The following is a 24615-nucleotide window of genomic DNA, read 5'->3' as shown; positions in this document are numbered from 1 at the left end:
CTGTGAGACTGGATACATTTCGTGTTGCTCTATTTGGCATTTTACCGAGTTAAAGACCAAAGAATAAATCAATTTTAGATGTTAGAAGAGAAGAATCTGGATTTTTAAAATAATCGATTTTTTCCCCCCTCTAGTAGATATTCAAAGTCTCTGTATGAAATACAGCAGTGTAAGCACAGAGAATCTCAAGTTCAAGACCACATATATGCAGAGCTGTATTCTATACAATTAAGCCATTTAGTAGAATTCAATGGCACACTTTTATTAAGAGGCCATATGAGTTTAGTTACTCATGTGAAGTGTTTCATGTACTTGTATTTCCAGGTCCAATAACGTCTGTGTTGGAGTTTAAACACATTGTTGTATTTAGCTCTTCACTTGCTGCTAACCTTCACAGGGAGAGATGCAGCCACAACATTCTTTATACAGTAAGTGACAAACTGGGTTTATGAGACAGTGAGAAGATGAAAAAGAGTGAAACATTAAAAATACATAAAGCACTACTGGTAGAACACTCTGCTTTACACTATTCAACATCTTTAAAAAGGGGAAGTATATGTTTACATTTGGCCGATTGCAAACTACTTGTATCAGAGACACTCTCATAGTATACATCTAATTGCATGAAAGTACATCACCGAATAGATCAGCTGTCTCTGATTTTGTAAAGCAGATTGGAAGAGTGGAAGGAAGTAAAGACCATGTAAAAGAAGACAAAAAGGAAGGGAGGGATTACGGGAGGAATGAGATATTGTAAGACGGGGAGACATTTCAATGTGTGGATGAGTTGTGAGTAGAAAAAAAAAAAGCACCTTATTAAATGACAAGCTTTTCTTGGTTTGTGCTAATTAATTGTGCAACTGCCACTGACTGCTAATTTGCTGGGAAAATGCATCCCAAAAGCAAAGGGGACTCCAGCTTGAACTTTGCCTCAGAAGAACCTAATTCACCTGTGACTGCAGCTGTGTCTCTCTCCTGGACTGCAACACTATTAAATTAGAGCGCCTGGGCCATCAGTTTAATAAGCGCTGGAGCAGATCATTTGAATAAGGACAGTATTAGTATTCTAGCTGAGCACAACTAAGAGCAGCTGACCTTTTTTCACCGCCAAGAAGATCCTTGAACACATCCAGCTGAATCATAGAACACGGTAATAAGCCCGTCAATGTTTAACAGTGTCAAAAGGAGGGTTTCTCTCTCTCTCTCTCTCTCTCTCTCCCCTCACCCACAGTCCCTACGGTGGTGCAGGCTATTGTGGTCTATCAAGCAAGCTTGGATCTTAGCAGTCCTGGGGAGGTAAGGAAGGGGGGGGGGCATGCGCACATTATGCTGAAAGAGATTTATGATTAATTGCATTAAAGTCACACAAGTGCACGTGAGTGCATGCAAAGCTTTCACGTACACCCACACAAAATTTGCAGCCTATGTTCGGTCTAGATGTAGAATTGATTTATGTGCATGTTAGGGTGTGAAATTGATCAGTCCACATCAAAATTCCCTGTGAACTCCTGTATAACAAATCAGATGTTGACCTCTGGCTCCAACATCTTAAGCTGCTGATGCACACCTGGGGTACAGCCTATTAAGCACTGTTTTGACACCAACTGTAGCTGTTTTGAAAAGTACCACGGTGAATTGGCAGGATAGCAAAACATTAGAGGAAGTAATGCATTGGGCTGTGAAATAGATCATCTGCAGTGACAGTTACGGTGCCTGTCAGACCGCAGAGAAAGAGCTTTAACTAGCCTTTTGTCTGCATAAAATAAACATTGTAGGGGAGGTTAAATGCTCCAACATATGACTGCTTGGCAAGGAATCAAACCCTTTCAAGTACCTACCTCAGTAATATACATTTGGATACAATAATGTAAAAAAAAAAAAAAGAAGAAGAAGAAGCAGAGGCAGAAGGCAGATATTAGGGATGTGCATTACAAGGAAAATTACTGTTCTAAAGCCACTGGTAATTATTAGAATGAAATAAGGATTTGAATAATTGCTTCTCACATTAGACACTATCGCTTTCTTCTTTACGTATTCATTGGATGTTAGCTAAGACAGCGTCTGGCGGTAATACCACGTTACAACCAGGCGCTGGTGAAAGAAAAAAAATAAATGAAAACATGAAAAATATATATTTTTTTTAATTTGAGATAAACATTGCACGAAGCCTTTGATTTTTTGCAAATCAATAACTATTCCAAAAAAAAATCACATCTGATACCTTGCAGATATTGTGTCCCAAATATAATGTAAGACGGGCAGAAACCAAAGGTTTTGACTGGTCATACAAGTGCCACTACTTTGACTTCATCTGGGGAATTAATTAATAAACAGACTGGTGTCTCATTCACTCACCATGCAGCACTTAAATGCTGATGACAAGAAACATCCATAAATAATGCTGGAGTAAAACGGTAGATATACATGTGGCCTGGGAAACGGCCAGCTCGATGCTTTATGGGGCTGGTTGCAATGTTGATGAATATTTGCCAGTTCGGAATCATAGCTTAATGTCAGCCCACAATTTGTTGCAATTAGTCGAGTGATTTATAGGAATGCCTGGACCGAGTGCATGGCAACAATTAGCATGGCTTTTTCCAGGCTTCTTTATTAATGGGATGTCTTATGAGAAGAAGGTTTCAGCTAAGGCTAGTACATCTGCAGGCCTCTCAGTATGTGGCACCATCGGGCAGAAAAAACACATTTCAGCAAGAGCTACACAGGCTGTGCAAACAGATTTACTCTCTCTCTCTCTCTCTCCCAGTGTCTGTGTATGTTTTAGTGCATGTTAAGCTTCTTTTATAGATATCAAGTAGGTTTCATATACATTGGATATAATAATGAATATTGTTTCTTAAAATGTTGTTTATACAGATAAAAACATTGGCATATAACACACATTGTGTTAAAGTGTATGAGATTCTTCCAGTAAATCGAATCATTCAAAAAACTATATTTGAATTGTTTTTATGTCCAATTAAATTCAATTAGTTTCTCCATTACTTTTTACGATGATAGAAAAGTGCTTTTTTTTTTTTACCCGTGCATGAGTACATACACACAGGGCTGCAACCACACACGCTCCTTTTGAAGAGTAATTCCTACTTCTCAAAGGCAGCCTTTTCTATTCAACTGTACTTTTTCTAAACTATGCAATGAAACAAACAGTTAAAAGGAACCAAACAGCTGTTCTGTCTGGCAATAACAGGGTTCAAGTGGAGCGATGTGCCCCTAAACGGCTAATAAACGGCACAAAATGAGCCTGCAATTAAATTTATACACTTGATTGCACTGCTGTCATGTCCACTACAGGCTTATCGAACACCTGGGATCTATTTCCTAATAGAACCGTGGGGAGAGTGGAAAAGAGAAGAAGAGGAAGGAGGGGTAAATGAACAAAGGCATCTTTTTTTTTCTCTCTCGTATATTTGGCTCAGGAACATCTACGTTTGTAGAGGAGCCTCTTCACTTTCATGTAGAGTTTAAGGTTTTTAAGAGGAAGGACAAAACAAGCTGGATGTTATTTAACCGTATTGTACATGTGGCCAATTATTTTTTTATACAGTGAAATGTATGTTTTCATTTGTAGTCATTAGTAAACAGTGTGCTGACACACCCTCAAGGTTTGGTTTATGGTTTCAATCACGCTCAGCATGCACTGCATTTTGTAATCTAAGATGTCAGACGTTTCTAATTTTCCAGTATTTGAACAATTTTACAGGGATAGCTCTAAGGAGCAGAAATGTCTGTATAGTGAATAGTATTTCAAATTTTAATGGAATGACAGATTCTCTTCTGTCTCTATAAGCGCTGACACGGCACCTCAACACTCCATGTCATCAAGAAAAAGGTGTCAGCACAGCAAATAATCATCGTTAATATACCTTTCTTATGACGGTGTTTGATAAAACAGTGAAGCACTTCATTTCTCCTGACATCAAGTACTTCTCTCATTTTTATTTGTAACTCATTTTAAATACAAAACATTTTAGATTTTTCAATAAAATGCAAACAGAGTTTCTGTGCAGAAGTGCTGACTTTGGCAAATAGTTTTAAAAAGGTTTGTTTATGGCCTTCAAAAAAAAAAATCAAAAAAATTTGGAGCCGAAGCCTTTCAACATCAGGTGCTGTTATAATCTATACAATTATTGACAATAAAAAAAGATACCAGCAATCCATTTTGTCTGTGTTATTAAAAAAAGGGAAATCAAAAGGCTTAATTTGCAAAATACGGCATGGAACAGTGTTTCAGGTCAATATCAGTATCATACACTTCTGAGTTTGGTTGTTTTTCTTCTTCCCAGGTTTCCTTCAATTACACTGGGAAATTTTCAGAGGACTGGGCTGGTAGGAAAAGTTACATTTTAAAGGACCTTGGGCACACAATCAGTCTCTGACTACCACTAAGTTACATAAAGTATGTGGCAGAAGGCCAACACTAATTTAGCTAACCCTTCTTCAGTGGTGGGAGGGTCATTCACAATGCCCAGTAGAAAGCATTAAGCACTGAACTGCAAGTGACAAGGGCGAGTTTCCCACTGGATAGAGGCACCTTGCAGTCAGGACAAGAAAAAACAGAACTGAGTAAGCTGTATTAAAGACAAGTTTAAAGCTGCTGCATAAATGCGTTCATAAGGATCTGATGGTGTTTTTGTTTTGAATTATTTGAGTACCAAAATAAAATTTCAACCTTTAAATTAAACGAGACGTTAATGTGCTGAGAGCCATAAATAATTCAGTCAGCTACTTATTTGATTATGTTCGCTAATTTTGTGACCATGTCAAGCAATTATTTGCCATTTTTTGCTTTTCTCTCTACTTACCTGGTTCACTGGTTCACTGAGTGGCTAATGGTATTTTAAGTTGGCCAAATTATGAGAGCTTTTCTGAAGTAGCCACTACACAATTGGTTCAATATGTTTCACTGTTTAAAATGTAACAAAACAACTTTCCCAGGCATTCACAGGTTGTTGATTTTTTTTTTTTCTTTAAGATTTATTATTGAGAATGTGAAATGAAAAAATATACATGCTCTCCCCTCTCTTACTTTTGCCTTCAATGATCCTTTTTTGACAGCTGACTAACAATCACTATTACGGCTCAAACAGTAACCTTTGAGAATGGCAATAAATCTTGTTTAAATGACCAAAACCGTCTCTCGTGCTTTTCCCCCCACAAAAAGAAGCAACCTGTCTATAAGCACACACCATCTGTACATAGTTAGAGCCGTACGCACACAGATGGCAGCCAAACACTCCCAAAGTTGCTCTGTCCGCAAGTCTAACCTTACAAAGCAAACTAATTAACAGTAAAACTCAGAGAGAAGGAAGGAGTCGTATGAAGAGTTAGCAATGACTAATGAGGGGAGAGAGAGAAGGGTCATCTATATAGTAATGCCCGAGGAATGGGGAGGGGGGACTTCTACTGATGCTGAGGTTTATTGCCCTCTTCAAGATCCATATTAAATGAGGGCTACTTATCGCCCAAGCCTCTGTCCTAGCACACAGGCCTTTAACAGCACGGCGTGGGGCATAGGGCAAGCATCTGAAAGGAGGGAGATGAGTGCTTGTCGAGTTGGGAAAGGAGGGAGGGATCTTGATCCCCCCCCCCCCCAAAAAAAAGAATATCGCTGGAGGCAAGTCCTTTTTCATACTTTAATGTAAAAAAAAAAAGGGGGGGATGCTGTCCTGTGGTTCAGTGGTCAGTAATGTAAATTTGTTTATGCATATTTTGTGTACTTATTTGAATGAAGCTGTTGACTAAACCAAATAAAGTCCCAGCTGTGTTCAACTAAAAAAAAAAAAAAAAAAAAGGGTTTCTTCTTTCTATGAAGACCAACCAGTGAAGGACTTCTGTTTTTTTTCTGGCTGTTGCTTTTGCATGAGACTGTGCACCGTACTGATGAAATTCATTTTATGAAAAGGAGGACAACTCCTTGGAAAGTTAATTAGTAGGAAACAAGCGGAGGAAAAAGCAGGAAACGAGAAATGACCCAGCTGCCAAAAGTAATAACGTTTTCATTATTTATTTCATTATTCATTTGTGGATGTGTTCAGACAGAATTAATAATAGAAATCCCTGAGAGGAAATGTTTTGCGCTGGAACCCTATTACGATCGGGCCAAGTCCAGTGGCACAGTTAGTTAACATGCGCAAATGTACTGCCCCCGACAAATAACATATCAAGTGGAGCCCTGCACTATTTCATGCTCTAAACCTCTCTTTCAATTCACTGCGTTTCATTTAATTGTTTCAGGAAGGGTTAAGGTTGTTTTCAAACTGCCATCGTGGAAAAATAATACCATTTAAGAATAAGCTACAGCAATAAATTCATCATTTCCTTGCAAATGCAGTGAGAACTTTAGCCCAATAATCACCATGGCATCCCCTTAAATGTGTATTGTTCTGTTTTCATACCAAAGTGAGATGTCCATTGCTCCCTGAGAAAGCCCGTAATGAAGCACAGAATCAATTAGAGGTCTCTTTGGAGAGGGGAATCTGTGCTCTGCCATTACACAATTCTTCTTTTTAGTCCAAAAATGACTCTGCATGAAATTCCCCGATCTGGCTCATGTTTTGCTTTTTTCTCACTGTTTACTGCAACACTTCCAGGCCAACTCACATTTGATTTTCCCCACTGAGTTTCCAAATGCACTCCCAATACACACTCTGGAGAAATGAGGCCGGAACAGAGTAGTGGCAAATCATTCAAGGCTGTCCAAAGATCTCTATTACAAAAGCAGATTTTAGTTTCACTTCCAACTCAGGCAGCTCTGATAAAAAGCATGTTAAAGGCAATTGGGATGACTGGTTTTTCTCTTGGCATATTATTTTTCACTTATCAAATGTGTTTCCCCTACCAGCCTCCACAACCACAAACCTTCCCACCCAATTCCTGGCTTCACTATATTAAGGAAAAATTGAGAACGGATGGCAAGGGACAGAATTCCTTTTTGGATCACACTATCCATCTACAAAAGACCTGCAAGAGTTGGTGTGTATGTGTATAAGAAATGATATCAAAAGAATGATGAAGCCTTGGCCATGTGTCAGATTCTACATTAGCCATACATAAGGAATTTCTTTCTTCTTCTCCTCGCTGCTTAAAGGACAAGGGCCATGGCCATGTGTGAATAATCACGCAGAGGGCCTCAGAGGTGCCCTCACAGCCTTACAAGAGGCTGGGTGCAAGGGCAGATGGGGGAGGTGCAGGTTGATGGAGGGGGGGGGGTGTAAACGTTAACACGTTGAGGATTTGGATATCCTCACAAGCTTGTCTCATTAGCTGCTAATTGGCAAGATTCTCCCCCCCCATCTTTTGTTCTCAGCACTTCTCTTCTTTTATGCGGGACAGAGGCAGATGAGGAAGATGATGGTGACATACGTGCTTAAAGTCCTTCATACTTTATGAAGAGAGTAAAGATAACATAAACGCAATATTAAAAGTAACTGTCCGATGATTAACCTTAAAATTCAACTGAGTGAAAGTAAACCTTTAATCTGCCCAGGAAAATGAGGAGAGAACAAGGTAAAAAGAAAGGGGAAAGAAAATGATGAGTAAGAAAGGGAAGCAAGGACAGAGGTTACCCCCCACTCCTCCCCCCTCCCCCTTATTCACCTATTCCAACTGGGAAATTGTAGGAAAACATCAGCACAGCTAAACGGCAAATTATTACCAAAGCTCCCCTCTGTGCTGGGTCCAAAGCAGACATATTGGAGTTGTCATGCAGCCGGATGGCCAATACTTTCCTAGAATTATGGTGAGTATTGCATTCTTTGACAAACATTAAAGTTGACAATAAAACACATAGGTATCGGTGAATTTGCCTACAGGCGCACATGGCTTGAAAGAAAGACGGGAAGAAAGCAAATTAAGAAGATAGGTCTCATATTAAAACCAGTTTCCTGCCAGTCCAAGCAAATTATACATTTTCAGAAGAAGCCACTCAAGTCTGCATGAGCCCTTTCCTCGAGGCAGAGCCCGACAATGGTTTGAAAAGAAGCCTTGTGTTCACACCTTTGTTTTTCTGTCACTCTATGTCTACCTGCGTTCCCATTACTGATGCACCAATGCTTCAGTTTACCATCGGCATCAGCTGATATCTGCCCTGCTGACAGACAAAGGCCCTTCAGCAAAGAATGTGGCACGAGCCGATGTTCATCTGTTGTTTCGCATCGATATATTGCTAGCTACTAGTGCGCCTCAATACTGTTTCAGAGAAGAGGATTTTTTAATTGGCAAGAGAAAGCCCCTTGTTGGATAAACTGTGATCTGTTTTTCTTGATCAAACAGAGAAAAAATTGGTACTGTGGGAGTCTTACGCCGAAAAGAGTCGTGAAAAAATAACATTTTTTATTTAAATTGTCTCAATATCAGCCCTGATTTTCACAATTAGTGCATCTCTAGTTTCTTTTTTTTTTCTTTTCAAAAGTCTTGAGAAGGTTTTAAGATAAAATAAGAGAATCCTTCATTCAAAGCTAGCTCATAGACCTCAAAATAAAAGCCAAGAAAGATTCAACAAAGCGAAATACAGACAGATAAAAAAAAAATGTGGAGGACGGAATACAAAAGGATCATCGTACTCCTCAGATTCTTCCCTGCCCTTTTTCAAAATAGCGTACTTTCTCTTTGCCAAACATCTCATGTCAAAAAAGTTAGGAAACAAAGGCTTCAAGTCATTAAAGATGAATCATAATCAACCATAATTTTGTGTCAAAGCCTAAATCAAGGTCACCCTTTCTGACCAAAAAAATCAGTTCATGGGCCACCAAAGTCAGAGCCCCTCTAGAAAATGAGGATAGGTCACAAACGGCCGGCACATGAGTCCTTGGCTTCATCCAAAATCCCACAGATCAAGGGCCTCCAACTAAAGCAGTAATGACACTGACCTCGCTGAGACCCGGCAACTGAAACAGTTTTAACAAGGTATTAGCAGGCCCCTCTGTATACCCTCCAACTCTCAGGCCAGGTCTTAAGAAACACAGCTGCACTGGGTGTTTGAAGGGCAAACTTGCAAGCAACATGGTGCCCGTGGCGAAGATCAAGAGTGCAGCGAGAAGTTGAAGAAGCCAAAGTTATGGGGGACAAGTTTACAGAGATCATTGGCATGATTTTTTTCTCTCTGCTGTAGCCCATATTCCACTTGACTTGTATTGTTTGATACAGAAGAAAAGCCTGTTATATTTTTCATTACATGTATTCAAAACTCTTTATATAACTTTATACATTCCCACCAACAACAGGCTTAAGCTAATTTTTCCCCTCTAAGAATATGTTAAAACTGTATGTGTGTGTGTGTGTGTGTGTGTGTGTGTGTGTGTGTGTGTGTGTGTGTGTGTGTGTGTGTGTGTGTGTGTGTGTGTGTGTGTGTGTAAGCATGCACGAGCACTATGGCGGTTGTTTCTGTGTGACTCTGGGCGTCTGGAGGAGAGAGAAGCCTCATCTGTTACCAGCCCAGCCCGGCCGGCCCGCTGCGTGAAGTAGAACGACAGGGTGTCACCAGCGACGACAGTGATGGATGCCCTAAATTCTGTAGGCAACTTGGGCAATTGGACACATTAACAACAGGCACCTGCTTTCCCCCATACGAATCTATTAAAAGATAACAGCAATGGCGGCTTCCACACTATTAGTAAATTATAGCGCTGTCCGAGTGTGGGGTAAGTGTGGGCCTCCCACCTACCCTTTCTCCTCTACTCAATGTTCTTATTGGTAGTCTCAGAGTGCCCCCTAGTGGCTGTAGTTTAGAATACTCAGTCAAGTGAAGCAATATCTGAAAGTAGATAAAAATGTCTGAAGAAGAGACTGAGTTGATTCAAAGGTTATAATCAGACCATATGAGACATACTGTACATCCCCTTCTATAAAATAACTCATCATTTTTAGAGTTTTAGTTTTACTATTTTTAACTAATTAATGTTTCATTTATGAAAACAAGTTCCACCATGGCCAAATTATCCCAATTCAAAAATGTGTCATAAATCACACCAACAATTATTCATTGTTAGACTTACAATCGAAAAACCACAAACAAAACAAACTATTTGTACTATTTGCCATAAGAATAAGTTTGTTTTCATTTCAATTTAATTGAAAGATCGAATGTGGTTGATGATCGTCACAACGATGATAACCTTTGAACTAACTTTTAGAGAAGAAAAAAAGTATTTCCCTTGACTGGCTAAACACAAATCTGAAGCAATTAAGCTGATATAAAACTATTATAGTCTACTCAAGATCTGCTCTGTTCAGACATTAAAAGGAGACCGCCACTCTGAATGTGAATCCATTAGGACTCACGGTGGGCTGGAGCTCAGGTACACCACATAAACATGTGTCACATAAATATGCTGTTGGTAAATATTTCTGTGCCAATGAGCAATGTGTGTGTTTGCGAGCTGGTCAAGAGTAAAAGGAGGACAAGAGCAGTAAATACTTTTACAACAGGCAATTTGTCAGGAAGTGTAAATGTCTCCCAATTCCCAACAGCACTGGAGTTGAATTTACAGTCAGTCTGGAAGTGACAATGCAGGGGGAAAAAAGCAGCACTTTTTACTCTCTCTCATCTCCCTCACACCACTAAAACCTTCCCATAAATCTACACTGGCCCCCCAAATGTCTGCTATTGTCAGATATCATGCCTTGACAATGCCTTCCACCATCATTGTCTTGACAGAAATATGATATGTGAAACTGCAATGTCACATCACTTAACATGATTTAGCCCAAGCTAGTCTGCACCATTTTAATCAATCAAAGATGTCACCTATTCCCTGTAACGATAGCAGAGGTATAAGATCCCTGTGTTGGGGTGATCTATAAGACTTATCTCGGCAACTGATTTATGACTACTGAACACTAATGTACTAAAGGAGTTTCCTCCCTTCCTGTCATCTGGGTTTCTATCAAATTGGCTAATAAGTATGCCAGTATAACCTCATGAGCATGGTTTGAGTTAATCCTAAACGTAACATTACACTTGTAAAAAAAAAAAGTCTGCTACTCCAAGGCCTGTTAAAAAGCATTTACTGAGAATAACCAACGTGCAAGAATTTAAGTAAACTGAGTAAAGTAAAAAAGTACCCTGTACTAAAAGTATGTTTTGTTTTAACTAAACAAGACAAACAATCAAAACATGCATTCAACATAAACAACTTTGAAAGAACTCAATGTCCCTAATACCCAAATCAAAGTCTAAAACATGCAATCATCCATTCCAAAATGGTGCAAACATGCAATGGAAGACACTAAAATAACTTCAGAAAGGCACCAGTACCTGTAATCACTATGGAGTGACTGGATCCACACGCCATCAGCTTCACTGCTGTGAACTCTGTCATATGGGCCTCCACAGGACTGATGCTCTTTGGCCTGCCATGTCCAATCTGACCAAGCTCTCCACTACCCCAGCAGAGCAAATCCATCTCAAACTCACACTGCATATCCTGAAGAAAGACAGAGGAATTTGTTTAAGTGGCAGTGGAAACCTAATTATTTGCATAGTAATTCCTCTAACTAAAACTTTATTCAGAAACAAGAACTTTGTATGAATAGTTTTCTCTTTTAGAGCTTGTATTAAGAACTGTAGTCCCTGAATTGAGTGAGTACAGTATTTATAAAGCAGCAGTTTTTAATACCCTATATTTACACCACAGACAAAATCCGGTGTACAAGACAGACTTTTGAGACCTTTCTATCTACCATCTATAAAGTTGGCAATGTTCCATGTATAAGATGATGACACAAATGCCATCATAACAGCATGTGATGCTGCCACCATCACACATTGCACGCTACCTGATGCGATGCTGTACCCCTGTGCAGGGGTACAGCAACGTAAACCAGGCTACTCCTGATCCGTCCTCAGGTCATTATAGTGAAGAATGTCCAAAGAAAGAAGTGGTGTGTTTTTCAGGATACTTCCTGTGGAGTCTTAGTTTGATTGAAAAACTCCCGGTTAAAAGTGAATGGTGGACCGGTGGAGGTTGGCAGCGTGACTCGAGACCTTTCACTGTCGAATAAGAGCTCAATAACTGTACTGTAGCTAGTAGGAGGGCAAACTCCGCAAAGCAAAGACAGATGGTACTAAAAGAGCAACACAGCTGCACTGCAGGGCGTAGAGCGTAATTGAAATCACCACGAGGGAAGACAGTCTGAACCTTTTTTTTCTCTCTTGGAGACCCCCAAAAACAGACCGGGATCTTACAGTATGTGACGTATACAACAGTCACGTGATACAAGCTGAATTTAAAGTTGTTGTTTCACAAACAGGATGATAAAATATAGTAAAAGTGATTTACCGGTAAATAAAATGTGGTTTAAAAAATGGGATTCTTCCAGTCAGCATTAAGCTAGCATAAAACCAGCCTGAAGTTCCCAGCCTTGTTTGTAATGAATTTCAGACCCGACGCAGATTACCGATATTTTCCTCATCGGATATTTACAATCATCCCTATGTGCTAATTAGAATGTGAGCCTGCACACACACGCAAACAGCATCCAAACACCCAACAGCAATATTACCAACACAATTCCATCCGACTGATATTGGAATTTTTCGAAAAGAGCAAACCAATAGATAACCTATTACAAAACTATAAGAGATCAATAGCTAATTTCTTTATATTGATTACCACTTGGACATTTAACATGCGCCCTGTGGCCACAGTGTGTGTTCTGCAAGCTTAGATTCCCATTGGCCCTCATGAGTATTAAAATTATCGATTCAAACAGAGGACTAAAAATGTCAAGCTGTTCATTAATCTCAATAAAGACTGGACTTGACCAAGGCACACTTTTCCCAATGCAGAGATACAACCGAACCAGCAAGGAGCACACACACGGCATAGATTAATGAGCTTCTACAGATGGATGTGATTTAAGTCTTTGCCATTAATAGATCAATTGTAAAAGAACACTTTTTTTTAATACCTTTACCTTTACCTTGTGTTTGACTCAACAATTCTTCACATGACTTTCAAATAGCAGATTTGTTGAACATTTTCCAAAAGCAGGACAGCACTTATGGGATCTCTCCGTGTGAAATGGTGCTGCATCAGCTGTTAAGCTACAAATGGGGCTCCAAGATCTATAATGGACAAATGTAATCAGGCACCACCTAGCAGCCAGTTTCTTCTCTGTTTTATATAAGGAGGTTCAAAGCATGCAGAGTCATTCCTACATTAATGAGAGTCGAAGGCAGTAGTGTGACCAACAAAATTTAAAATAACTACTGTATTTGTATCTCTTGAACAAAAAGCATTTCCTCTGCCTCAACAGGACAGACAGTGAATTGTTTTTCATAGGAATACCTACTGACTTACCAAACCTGTATCCTAGGTACTGGAAAACAGTGTTGTTAACGCTTCAAGAGACAGGCGTCTCCATGACGTACAAATCGCAATATGATAGCATATAAACTAGCTGGCTCACCATCAAGTAGGAGGGTGAGGAGTTAGTTTACAGTTTTAGAATTTCTGTATGTTCTCCCCTATGTGCTCTCTAAAAAGCCACGCCCCTCACTTCCATGCACTAGCAGTATTGGTCCAAAAGCGGACCTCAGCTTCTGCTTTGAGTGTGGGTTCATGCATGCTAAGGGTCGAGAACGAGCAGGGAGACCGGGAGGCATGATTGGTTTATCAGATTAGAACCTCGTGGAAGACGCTGGTCAAACTTTTTAAATGTTTACAACTACTACAGATGGATGATTTTCATGTTTTGCTATTTTCAGAGGACATGATTTATTTATGTCTGTCAGGACTTTAACACAATTTCAGCCAAAATCTTAAAAAATGTATCTGGAGAAAATGACCAACTCTGCCTTTAATAGACTATGCCGTTCATAATGACATTACTGGAATAACTTTAGTTTGTTTATAGACTAGAAAATACATAACCAAGCAAAAGCCAGAATGTGTTTGTTCTGTGACACATCCAAATTAAGTTTTACTGAAAGAATACTTTTATTTATAGAGGGGGCGGGACACCGTTGATAGACAGGCAGTCACCATGGTTACTCACTCTCATCTGCCTGCTACCCTCTGAAAGAGGGGAGAAAACTGCTGAATGACACCACTTCAAGCAGCAGGCATGAAAATCAATGCATGGAATTCAAAGATTTCACTTTTCAAAAATATTTCTTCAACAGCCGAGGTCCGGACATCACAGATATGATCGCCTCCCTCCGCTTCATAACGTTGTTTATCTCTTGGTTACGCTATCCCAAAAGGTGAGCTTTGGCTGGAAACGAAAGGCTTGTTAGTAACTTGTAAAAAACCGAGAGAGAGCAGAGAAACACAGGCAGCAACAGTTTTAACAACCTGCTCTGTTTGTGGCTCAGCAGACTGTTAATGTGTCTTTGGATCGTTAAAAGGGTTTCTTGTGTCGCCATCCAAAGTGCAAGTCTGCACACTCTGTTTCTTGCGCTCTGCCGGCATGAAAAAAATCAAACAGTTTAATTTAACTGGGATGAAGTAACTCTTTCGTTCTTATTTTCAGCAATGAATCACGCTCAAATGCAAAAGGTAAGGGGGGAACATCTGTGAAGGGTCCCACGATCTCTCTGCTTTGGCATACCGTCAACACATTCACATCTTATCGGACACCACTATTGTAAGCTTTGCTGCTAAGAACACACATAAGTCAAAAAAAGGTCATGCTCAAAAGCATACAGCCACAAGGAACTAACCTCTGCCGACATTAAAGGACGACAACTTGTCATTCCATCTAGTCTTCATATAGCCCACTTCCTTTCTGTTGTAGTCCACATGGGATGCCTCTGGTTGTCTTGTGCCCCTGACACTTCATGGTCCGACATTGACATGGTAACTGTCTCCATAGCACCTTCTGTTGACAGCACAACAGAAGATTGAGATTAACTTCACACAGAAACTGGGAACAACTTTGAATGAAAGCAACAACGTTTGCTAAATTGCCTTTGATTAAAACTTGTATTGTAATACCCCCCCTCCCCCCCCCAAAAAAAATAAAGTAAATAAAATAATCAATACAATTTGTATCTATTTTCATCACAGTTTCAACACTCTGTTGAAAAGAAAATATGAGAAACATAAGTGAAAGTCATATAAACTTTAATCCCATCACCACTTTGAAATACAGAACATAAAAAGATACTACTGTTTAAAGCAGATTAATTTAGACACCTTATAACACAGGTAAATAAATGAGTGTTTTTGCTAGGCCACCTTGTTTAAAAAAGTCTGGGCTCACTCCTACGAGTTCAACTAACGTGGTGTAAGCACATCGTGCTACGTGCTATGTAGTGAGTAAAGGAATTGTTTTAGCACACGAGTCACGTATAAGAATGATTTTAAGCCAAAAACAAACAATGAGCACATCATGGGCTCCAAAGAGAGCTTTAGATAAATAGCCTTAAACAGGGTCCTTTAACTTAATTAAGTTGTAAGTGAAAATGTGGCTAATTTAAAATCAGGATATCATGTGAGACCAGAGGACATACTTTTTGATGACAAAATGTACTGAATTATATATTCAATTCATAAAAGTATTTATCTATTGCAGTCACATTATAGGACGTATAGGTTCATGTAAAACAGAATGTTTCACTGATTACCACATTTTAAATAGTAAATAGTAATAATGTGCATTCTTATCTATGTAATTGTCATGTCAACATCTGACATAAGGGGTGCATTATTTTCATTATCAAAATTGCACCATGACAAAGTGCAATTAATTTAACTCCAGAAACAACAAGTTTTCATAAAAGCAAAATGTTTAACAGCATTATGATTAAGTACTATTGTTGTTTTTTTTAGTCAAGATGAAATGAAATGCATCATCCATAAGATTTAAATTGAAGTTTTCCCCAGTAAGAAAAAAAATAGTTAATAATTAGTGTTTCCATCATGTCTGTCAATAACATGACAAAATATGTCTTGTAAATGTTAAACTTCCTTAAAATAAAAAGCTTGACTTCCTTTGTTCCCTTTTAGAGTCATACACCTGGACGCCCATGTCATATATGAAAGACAATGACATTAAGAAAGACGTTTCCAGTTTAAAACCGGAGCAGGAGCCCATTACACTACTATCTAAAGTAGTGTAATAGTAGCATACTGCGTTTTACAGTAGTATGCAGTATGACTGCCAGTTGTTAGTTATTTTGTAGTATATGCTTGGCTGTTCCGTCATTGTTTTAATTCTACATTAATCAAACTGGGTGCCTTTTCATTCAACTTGTTAAATTGTAGTATGTTTGTATTTTACTTCGACTTTGATTATAGACCATAAAATAATAAAACATTCAACAATCTTTCATATCTTCTGTCTTTTAAACATAATACCCTTGGTTGAAATATGATTATCTTACTACACCAGCAGTTTCTTTAACATTACGCTAATATAGCTTTAGGTTTTCTAAGTCAAAGCGGAGGGGAGATATTTTAGCAACATGGAAGAAGCCTGTTTTCATCAAAGATTAAGCTAACCTTTAACTGGACAACATTTTCTGTCCGGCAGACCAATTAAAATATATATTGTTAATGTGTGTTCACACAAATTATACACGTACATTTGATATGAATTAAACAGGTATTACGGACTTACAAGAGTCTTCAGAGGAGGTATAGTTAACAAAGCGACCCACAACTGCGCGGCAACTCAAGAGACGCCATATTGAACGTGACCTGACATGAGGCGGTCAATCACTCTTTGATCTGAAAGCTCAATGTTAAATCATCTTACTACCATTACATATTTTTATGTATGACCATACAAATGTTGGCACTTCAAGTTAATGCAATTATGTATGCAAGTAAGACACTTAAGTAGGTTTTGAAAGTTAGTAACAAAAGTAACTTTTCGAAGTAAGCTCATATTTATTGAATCAAGGAAATCAAAATTAAGTTATACAGCGGTAAGATTTGTAAGTACGTTTTGCATTAGCAGAAACTTAACACAGTTGATAAGTAGCCTACCTGCTCCGTTTTGTCATTTTCGCTCAGCAATGCTGCCTTTAAATCCCTTTTTCTCGAGTTAGAACTTTGTTTGCCTCCTTATTCCGTGGGACACATTTGAAGGTTTTTAATAAAGAAGAAGAAATGATTACACTTTGGCAGTTTAATCTCAATGGGTTAAGGCATGCAGAACAGTATTGTTATAGTAGCAGTAGTGTGTGTGTGTGTGTGTGTGTGTATATATATATATGTGTGTGTGTGTGTATATATATATATATATATATATATATATGTATGTATGTGTGTGTGTGTGTGTGTGTATATATATATATATATATATATATATATATATATATATATATATACACTTTCTTCAATAAAGTAAAAAAAGGATTCCGTGATCACGTGAGTGTAAGGATACTTGGGGTTACTTCTGTGTTGTGTTTTCCTGTGCTTGACCTCCAGGGGGCCCTGTGGTGTTATTTCACATGATAGCTACGAGCAGCTGCAGAGGGTGGTCTTCAGATTCCTTGGAGCCCATGTTGGTCCTCTGTACATTGGATGGCAGTAGAGGTCTTTCATCAGACTTCTACAGGGCGTGTCCTACTCAGCAGTCCAGACGCCATGGACGTTTACTAAGTTGCATGAGCGGAACCGTCTGAAAAAAGCAGTAGACTCGATCACATTGTGTTTTTATAAAGGTTATTGTTTATATTTCCTTTTTTGAGACACTACTGTATCACGATGCCTTCAATTGAAAGCTTAACAATGACTATCGACGCGCTGAATGAGCACGAAACGTTTTCGGAAAGAGACACTATAACAGGAACAATATCTCTGGTCTTAATAAAGGAGACCACAGTTGAATGCCTTTTTGTCAAAGCGAAAGGGGACGCTAGTGTACGTTGGACGCGAAAGCACGGCGACAAGACGCATACATACTCAGCAAGCAAGAGATATTTCAAACTTAAGGACTTTTTGATTCCGGAGCAACCCAAGGGTAGGTGGTACACGTCTTGTTAGTTCTGCATGCCTTAACCCATTGAGCTTAAAGTGCCAAAGTGTCAGCCCTCTTCAGTTCCTTTGAGCTGCTTCTCTGTTCTCTTTTTATACTAATATCATAACTATACAGGTGTGTGATTTTACAGTATTATTAACAATAACAGTATTACTGTGGGGTATTGTAAACGATAACTCATTACTTATACACCATTACAATAATAAACAAATGACATCCCACCTTCTAAACTTAGGATAACTGCTTTTTGTAATGTGTGAGATATTCGAAAACAGGTGGATATTGTGAACTCTGTAAAGTTGCCCTTTTCTTTGTGAATAATATTAAACAGGTGGAAATGCATTGAGAGGGACATTTGGAGTAAATGTTTTACAAAAGTACATGTAATTCTATAATAAAATAAAGTACATTTCTAAAGAAGTTATATTTTAAAGGGAAGCATGAAAAGGAGTAGCCGAAATATTTTAACCTTTGCTTTTTTACTTAAGTAACAAAGCTTTGGTTTTTGTTAGTGACTGCATTTATTGCCGTTATAGTATCAATTGAATGGCAGTGATTAAGGTAATTTTTAATAACAAAAAACCTTTTCCTTCCAGACACTGTACTTCCCCAAGGAATCCATGTCTTTAAATTCAACTTCCACATACCTCCAGGGTAAGTACATCTGATTTTAGCGAACAGTAATCGCCTTCTCTTTTTCACTCTGTACAATAATGCTTAACACCGTACATAGATGTAATCCTATTTTGGATTTTATGCATGTTTTCTCACTACAGAAGCTTTCCGTCATCGTTCCGAGGGTGTCACGGAAAGATTGTCTATAGTCTGGAGGCAAAGCTGTCCAGGAGTTGGAGGATGGACCGTACAGTCGAAAAGGAGATCACTTTTGTCTCAAAGTCCATTCCAAACCTTCAGTCGCTGATGGTAAATCATTGAAGCACAATAAATAAATGTCAAGCAATTTGACAAGAGCTATCACCCGTTCAGAGATGTAGGTTTAAATGAAATGACAAAAAAGTTTGAAGGAGGACTTGAAGGAAGCCTATCAAATTACACTCCTCCACTTTAAAGCTATTTTGCATATACATTAACTGGTTTGGGTTATTAGAGCAGAGCCAGCATTAATCGCATCAGAGGCACTTTGGCTTGTTCTGCTGTGTAAACTGCACAATTAGATTTAGATTTGAATGCATGCCAGAAATGTAACAAAAACTCTTTTGTAATTGTTAGAGGCTTTGCTGTTGTTTCTTTTTTATGTTATTTCTTCTATAGAGTAGTAATTGTTAAAAAGGCTTACAATTAGTATTTTCAAACATGCACAAAAGTCCTAAAATTCCTTTAAAATTCGAGTGAGCTGTACATGTGAAAGAAAAGTTATGATTTTGTTCACACTGACTATACAAACAGTGTTCCTGCCAGCAGTGGCTCTGTCTGTAGGGACTTGGGTTGGGAACCGGAGGGTCCCGGTGTGGACCAAAAATACCGAAATTGTTCTGGTAGCTTGTGCCACGGCACTCTTCGAGCACTGCCAAGGTGCCCTTAAGCAAGGCACAGAACCAAACTGCTCTTGAGCGCTCTCTGCATAGCCGTATGTAGCAGCCCCACTCTGACATCTCTCCACCAATGCATGTCCACAGGTCCTGTTTGAGCATGTGTGTGATTCAGGCCTGTTTGTGTGAGAAGCATGTCCCTAAAATAACAGAGTGGAAACCCGAATTTCCCTCGGGGAAAAATAAAGTATTTCAAATTCAAAAGGTAGAGATGAGGACATAAAATGTACATGGTGAGCAACAGGTGAGCATCCTGTGCAGTCACCTTGCATGTTGTAGAGCTGCTTTGTATGTTTTTACCATTCCTTCGTGACACGGTGTACTTGCAATTGCACGTGGCATTGCTGCGGCAACAGCACAAACTGTCATCAAAGCGTTAGACTTGTATTTATGTATTTATGTCCTGCCTCCCGAGACACCACCACCCCCTGTCCGATTGAGATATTTAGTGTTGCTCCTCTGGACCTATGTATTACTCAGACACTTCACATAACATGCTCTTCATTCTCGTAATAAAAGAAGTGGATCTTTGTGACATGTTTTCATTTGCATTCCAGTTGCAGCAAAATGGTTCCACTAGAAAAGAGATGGGTCTTTTCTCTAAAGGAAATGTAAACATGGATGCTACAGTTGACAGAGCGGCTTTCGTGGCAGGTAGGACAACCCCTCCGTATATTTAAGATTATGAACAAGATCTTCTTATAAAGGCAGATATTTAAGATGTTATCATATTTGAACATATGAGAAAATGATCGTTTAGGTTATGAATTGTTTTATTAAGTGTCAAACTTTACCTTTCTCTTGGTCTGTTGTCTGTGATGGTTACAGTAAAGCACAGGAAAATAATTGCATTTATCCTTCAATGAGGTTTTAAGAGTTCAAATTGTTTCCTGAGATATAGAGAGAAATACAAATGATCAAAAAATTAGGGGCTGCAAGGTGGAGATTTAAGCAATATTGATTTTAAACAAATACAGTTGTCATTGCAATAAATAAAAGTGAAAATATATTTAAAAACAAATTTTAGTTGTATAACAACTAAATGTGTTGTCTTCCTCATAGGTGAAACTGTGATGGTTGTTGCAAAAATCAACAATTCCTCATCAAATGAGATGATTCCCAAATTCCGTTTAATCCAGGATGTGGTGTACCGTGCCAGCGGAAGCACCAAACATGAAAGCAACACTATTGTGAAAATGAGCGATAACTCCATCAAAGCCCAAACACAGAAGGAGGTCAGGTGTGCAATGAGGCTCCCAACGGCTATGATTCCTTCAATCCAAAATTGTGAAATTATTTCAGTGGAATACAAATTGAAGGTATGTAACCTTTTAACGTGTAACTTAAATTTAAAGCAGTCTGTTTCGTTCATTGACAGCATTTTTGTCGCTTTTTTTGTAACTGCTAAGCCAACAGTATTTAAAGATGTTATCTTTCTATGCGGCTTTAAAATGAAAACATCTTGCCAATGAGCTTGTCTTTTTTTACCCTCAGGTGTACCTGGACATCAGTTTTGCTTTCGACCCAGAGATTGTGTTTCCATTGGTCATATGTCCTAGCTTAGCTTCTATCCTTCAGCCGGGTGAGGCTGCAGGCACTTCTCTATCAGGGGCCTATGGGGGTCCAAGCAACAGCAACTCCCCTTCCCATGCAGTGCCTTTTGGTCCATATCCTCCATCTCCACAATCAGGTGGCTATGGATACCCAGGAGTCCAAAGGTATTCACCATCACATGTGCCTCCGAATTACCCCCCAGGGAATGCTGGTGCATCAAGTGTCTTCCCTGCTCCACCAGTTCATACAGGCTGGGGCTACAACAATACGCCCCCACAGCGGGATTCTCCATATAGATATCCATCTTCATCTTCTGCGCTTCATCCCCCACCTACTGCCCCAATATTTTCCCCAACTCCAAGTGCCTCAGAGCTCCAACCCCCACCCCCGAGTGCCCCAGGGTTCCAACCTTCCCCTACTCCACAATATAACATATCCCCACCTGCTCCTGCATACAACCTGCTGCCCTCTGCACCAGTGATGAATACAGACTTTCTGTCTCAGTCTGATGATCCTCCTCCAGCATATTCGCTCCTTTTCCCTACTTCTACTACCGAACAGTCAGATGCAAGATAGTAGAGCATATCCTTGGTGACTACATGTCTTTACTTATTACGGAGTTTCAGACCTCACCACTAACTTTTAAATGGCATAAGCTCTTGATTTAAATGACTTGTATATAATGGGCATTATCACTCAACCTGTGTAATTTATATATCACAAAGTTATACCTTAGATTTATCATGAAGCATTGTATGGGATGAAATAACATTTCAAGCCACATTTCATTTTATATTTTATTTGTTTGCTATTATTTCAACACATAATATGAAATATTTTCTCATATTAATATACTGTCCATGAACAAACAGGAGAAAGAAAACATATAATACCTGCCCCTTTTTTAATAACGAAAGTTACTGAAACAGAATCACATGACCAAGCTCTTATTTTGTTTTTCTTTCACAAATCATAAAATAAATCAACAATACCTTCAGAAACAATCAAATAAAATATCTAAAAGTAAACAAACAGTTTGGACTGTTTGTCTCATCTGAAACTTTAAAGACATTGTATTCATGTAACCCAACCACAAAGGCAACAACTAAAAGGATATTTATGGGTGCTCTTTTTGTTGTCCCTATGCTCGTATGTCTAAACTAAACTAGTGTTATTATGAATGAAAGTGTGACTTTATAATGAAGAAACTATTATGTGCTTTATTTACAGTAAAATGCTAATTATGTATTTACAAAACAGACCTATTTGTATTGTATGTGATGGTTTTTTTTTATCTGGTTAGTTCAGGTTCCTGTTTAAGACTACTAATACAACTGCTCATACCTCTGTAGGCTAAAGATTGTTTAGATTTAGATTTATGTGCCTTGTTGAACTCAAGTGTCCTTGGCTGATATTTTTTAAAGTGTACTGTATATATAATCTTTATTATATAGGCTACACACTCTTTCTACCTCGCTTTTTTTTAGTTTGGCTGAAAGATCTGAACAACAGGAAGTTTACCTAACCACGAAAATAGTTTTGGCCTTTTTAATATTACACTTCTAGAAGGCCTTTATGGTGAATGTGTTCTGTAATTTCAAGTTCCCGGTAGTTGATTTTGTGAGATAACTAAGACTTACATATTTTGATGTATGACCATACAGATTTTGGCACTTCAAGTTAATGCAATTATGTATGCAAGTAAGACACTTAAGTAGGTTTTGAAAGTTAGTAACAAAAGTAACTTTTCGAAGTAAGCTCATATTTATTGAATCAAAGAAATCAAAATTAAGTTATACAGCGGTAAGATTTGACATAAGTATGTTTTGCATTAGCAGAAACTTAACACAGTTGATAAGTAGCCTACCTGCTCCGTTTTGTCATTTTCGCTCAGCAATGCTGCCTTTAAATCCCTTTTTCTCGAGTTAAAACTTTGTTTGCCTCCTTATTCCGTGGGACACATTTGAAGGTTTTTAATAAAGAAGAAGAAATGATTGCACTTTGGCAGTTTAAGCTCAATGGGTTAAGGCATGCAGAACAGTATTGTTATAGTAGCAGTGGTGTGTGTGTGTGTCTATATATATACAGTACAGACCAAAAGTTTGGACACACCTTCTCATTCAAAGAGTTTTCTTTATTTTCATGACTATGAAAATTGTAGATTCACACTGAAGGCATCAAAACTATGAACTAACACATGTGGAACTATATACAATTATAAACTATAAACTATATATACAAATATGTCTTATATTCTAGGTTCTTCAAAGTAGCCACCTTTTGCTCTGATTACTGCTTCGCACACTCTTGGCATTCTCTTGATGAGCTTCAAGAGGTAGTCACCTGAAATGGTCTTCCAACAGTCTTGAAGGGGTTCCCAGAGATGCTTAGCAGTTGTTGGCCCTTTTGCCTTCACTCTGCAGTCCAGCTCACCCCAAACCATCTCGATTGGGTTCAGGTCTGGTGACTGTGGAGGCCAGGTCCTCTGGGGCAGTACCCCATCATTCTCCTTCTTGGTCAAATATCCCTTACACAGCCTGGAAGTGTGTTTGGGGTCATTGTCCTGTTGAAAAATAAATGATGGTCCAACTAAACGCAAACCGGATGGAATAGCATAACGCTGCAAGATGCTGTGGTAGCCATGCTGGTTCAGTATGCCTTCAATTTTGAATAAATCCCAAACAGTGTCACCAGCAAAGCACCCCCACACCATCACACCTCCTCCTCCATGCTTCACGGTGGGAACCAGGCATGTAGAGTCCATCCGTTCACCTTTTCTGCATCGCACAAAGACACGCTGGTTGGAACCAAAGATCTCAAATTTGGACTCATCAGACCAAAGCATAGATTTCCACTGGTCTAATGTCCATTCTTTGTGCTATTTAGCCCAAACAAGTCTCTTCTGCTTGTTGCCTGTCCTTAGCAGTGGTTTCCTAGCAGCTATTCTACCATGAAGGCCTGATTCACACAGTCTCCTCTTAACAGTTGTTCTAGAGATGTGTCTGCTGCTAGAATTCTGTGTGGCATTGACCTGGTCTCTAATCTGAGCTGCTGTTAACCTGCGATTTCTGAGGCTGGTGACTCGGATAAACTTATCCTCTGCAGCAGAGGTGACTCTTGGTCTTCCTTTCCTGGGGTGGTCCTCATGTGAGCCAGTTTCTTTGTAGCACTTGATGGTTTTTGTGACTGCACTTGGGGACACTTTCAAAGTTTTCCCAATTTTTCAGACTGACTGACCTTCATTTCTTAAAGTAATGATGGCCACTCATTTTTCTTTACGTAGCTGCTTTTTTCTTGCCATAATACAAATTCTAACAGTCTATTCAGTAGGACTATCAGCTGTGTATCCACCTGACTTCTGCACAACACAACTGATGGTCCCAACCCCAATTTTAAGGCAAAAATCCCACTTATTAAAACTGACAGGGCCCACCTGTGAAGTGAAAACCATTTCAGGTGACTACCTCTTGAAGCTCATCAAGAGAATGCCAAGAGGGTGCGAAGCAGTAATCAGAGCAAAAGGTGGCTACTTTGAAGAACCTAGAATATAAGACAT

General features: G+C 38.9%; 2 protein-coding genes across 6 annotated transcripts in view; one reads left to right on the top strand and one right to left on the bottom strand.

Moving 5' to 3' along the window:
• The window catches only part of LOC306826192 (uncharacterized protein), a 310981-nt gene that overhangs the window by 270101 nt on the left and 16265 nt on the right, over positions 1 to 24615 (bottom strand). For 2 of the 5 annotated variants that reach the window (XM_079347362.1, XM_079347365.1), the window contains exons 1-3: positions 16588 to 16671; positions 14687 to 14844; positions 11276 to 11444 (exon numbers count right to left, since the gene is read on the bottom strand). In XM_079347362.1, coding sequence (XP_079203488.1) covers positions 11276 to 11444; positions 14687 to 14719 — 202 coding nt within the window. In that variant the 5' untranslated portion in view covers positions 14720 to 14844; positions 16588 to 16671. Of the gene's footprint in view, positions 1 to 11275; positions 11445 to 14686; positions 14845 to 16587; positions 16672 to 16958; positions 17183 to 24615 lie in introns of those variants that run through there. The other 3 variants (XM_079347363.1, XM_079347364.1, XM_079347366.1) reach the window with 3 other exon arrangements.
• Positions 17359 to 23138, top strand: LOC306826242 (arrestin domain-containing protein 3-like). The gene is made up of 6 exons (XM_079347439.1): positions 17359 to 17937; positions 18552 to 18609; positions 18732 to 18879; positions 20063 to 20159; positions 20568 to 20824; positions 21000 to 23138. Exons 1-6 carry the CDS (start codon positions 17682 to 17684, stop codon positions 21633 to 21635), a joined length of 1452 nt encoding a protein of 483 aa, XP_079203565.1. The 5' UTR covers positions 17359 to 17681; the 3' UTR covers positions 21636 to 23138.

The sequence above is a fragment of the Symphodus melops genome (genome assembly GCF_947650265.1).
Source record: "Symphodus melops genome assembly, chromosome: 1".
Taxonomy (NCBI): Eukaryota; Metazoa; Chordata; class Actinopteri; order Labriformes; family Labridae; genus Symphodus; species Symphodus melops.
Note: the sequence above shows the minus strand (reverse complement) of the source record. Positions and strands in the feature narration are given on the sequence as shown.

Excerpts from the sequence above, each read along its gene's own strand:
- LOC306826242 (XM_079347439.1), top strand. The coding sequence starts at position 17,682 with ATGCCTTCAATTGAAAGCTTAACAATGACTATCGACGCGCTGAATGAG. Across the intron at positions 18,880-20,062 it reads CAAACCTTCAGTCGCTGATG|TTGCAGCAAAATGGTTCCAC; the intron begins GTAAATCATTGA and ends TTTGCATTCCAG. Across the intron at positions 20,160-20,567 it reads CAGAGCGGCTTTCGTGGCAG|GTGAAACTGTGATGGTTGTT; the intron begins GTAGGACAACCC and ends TCTTCCTCATAG.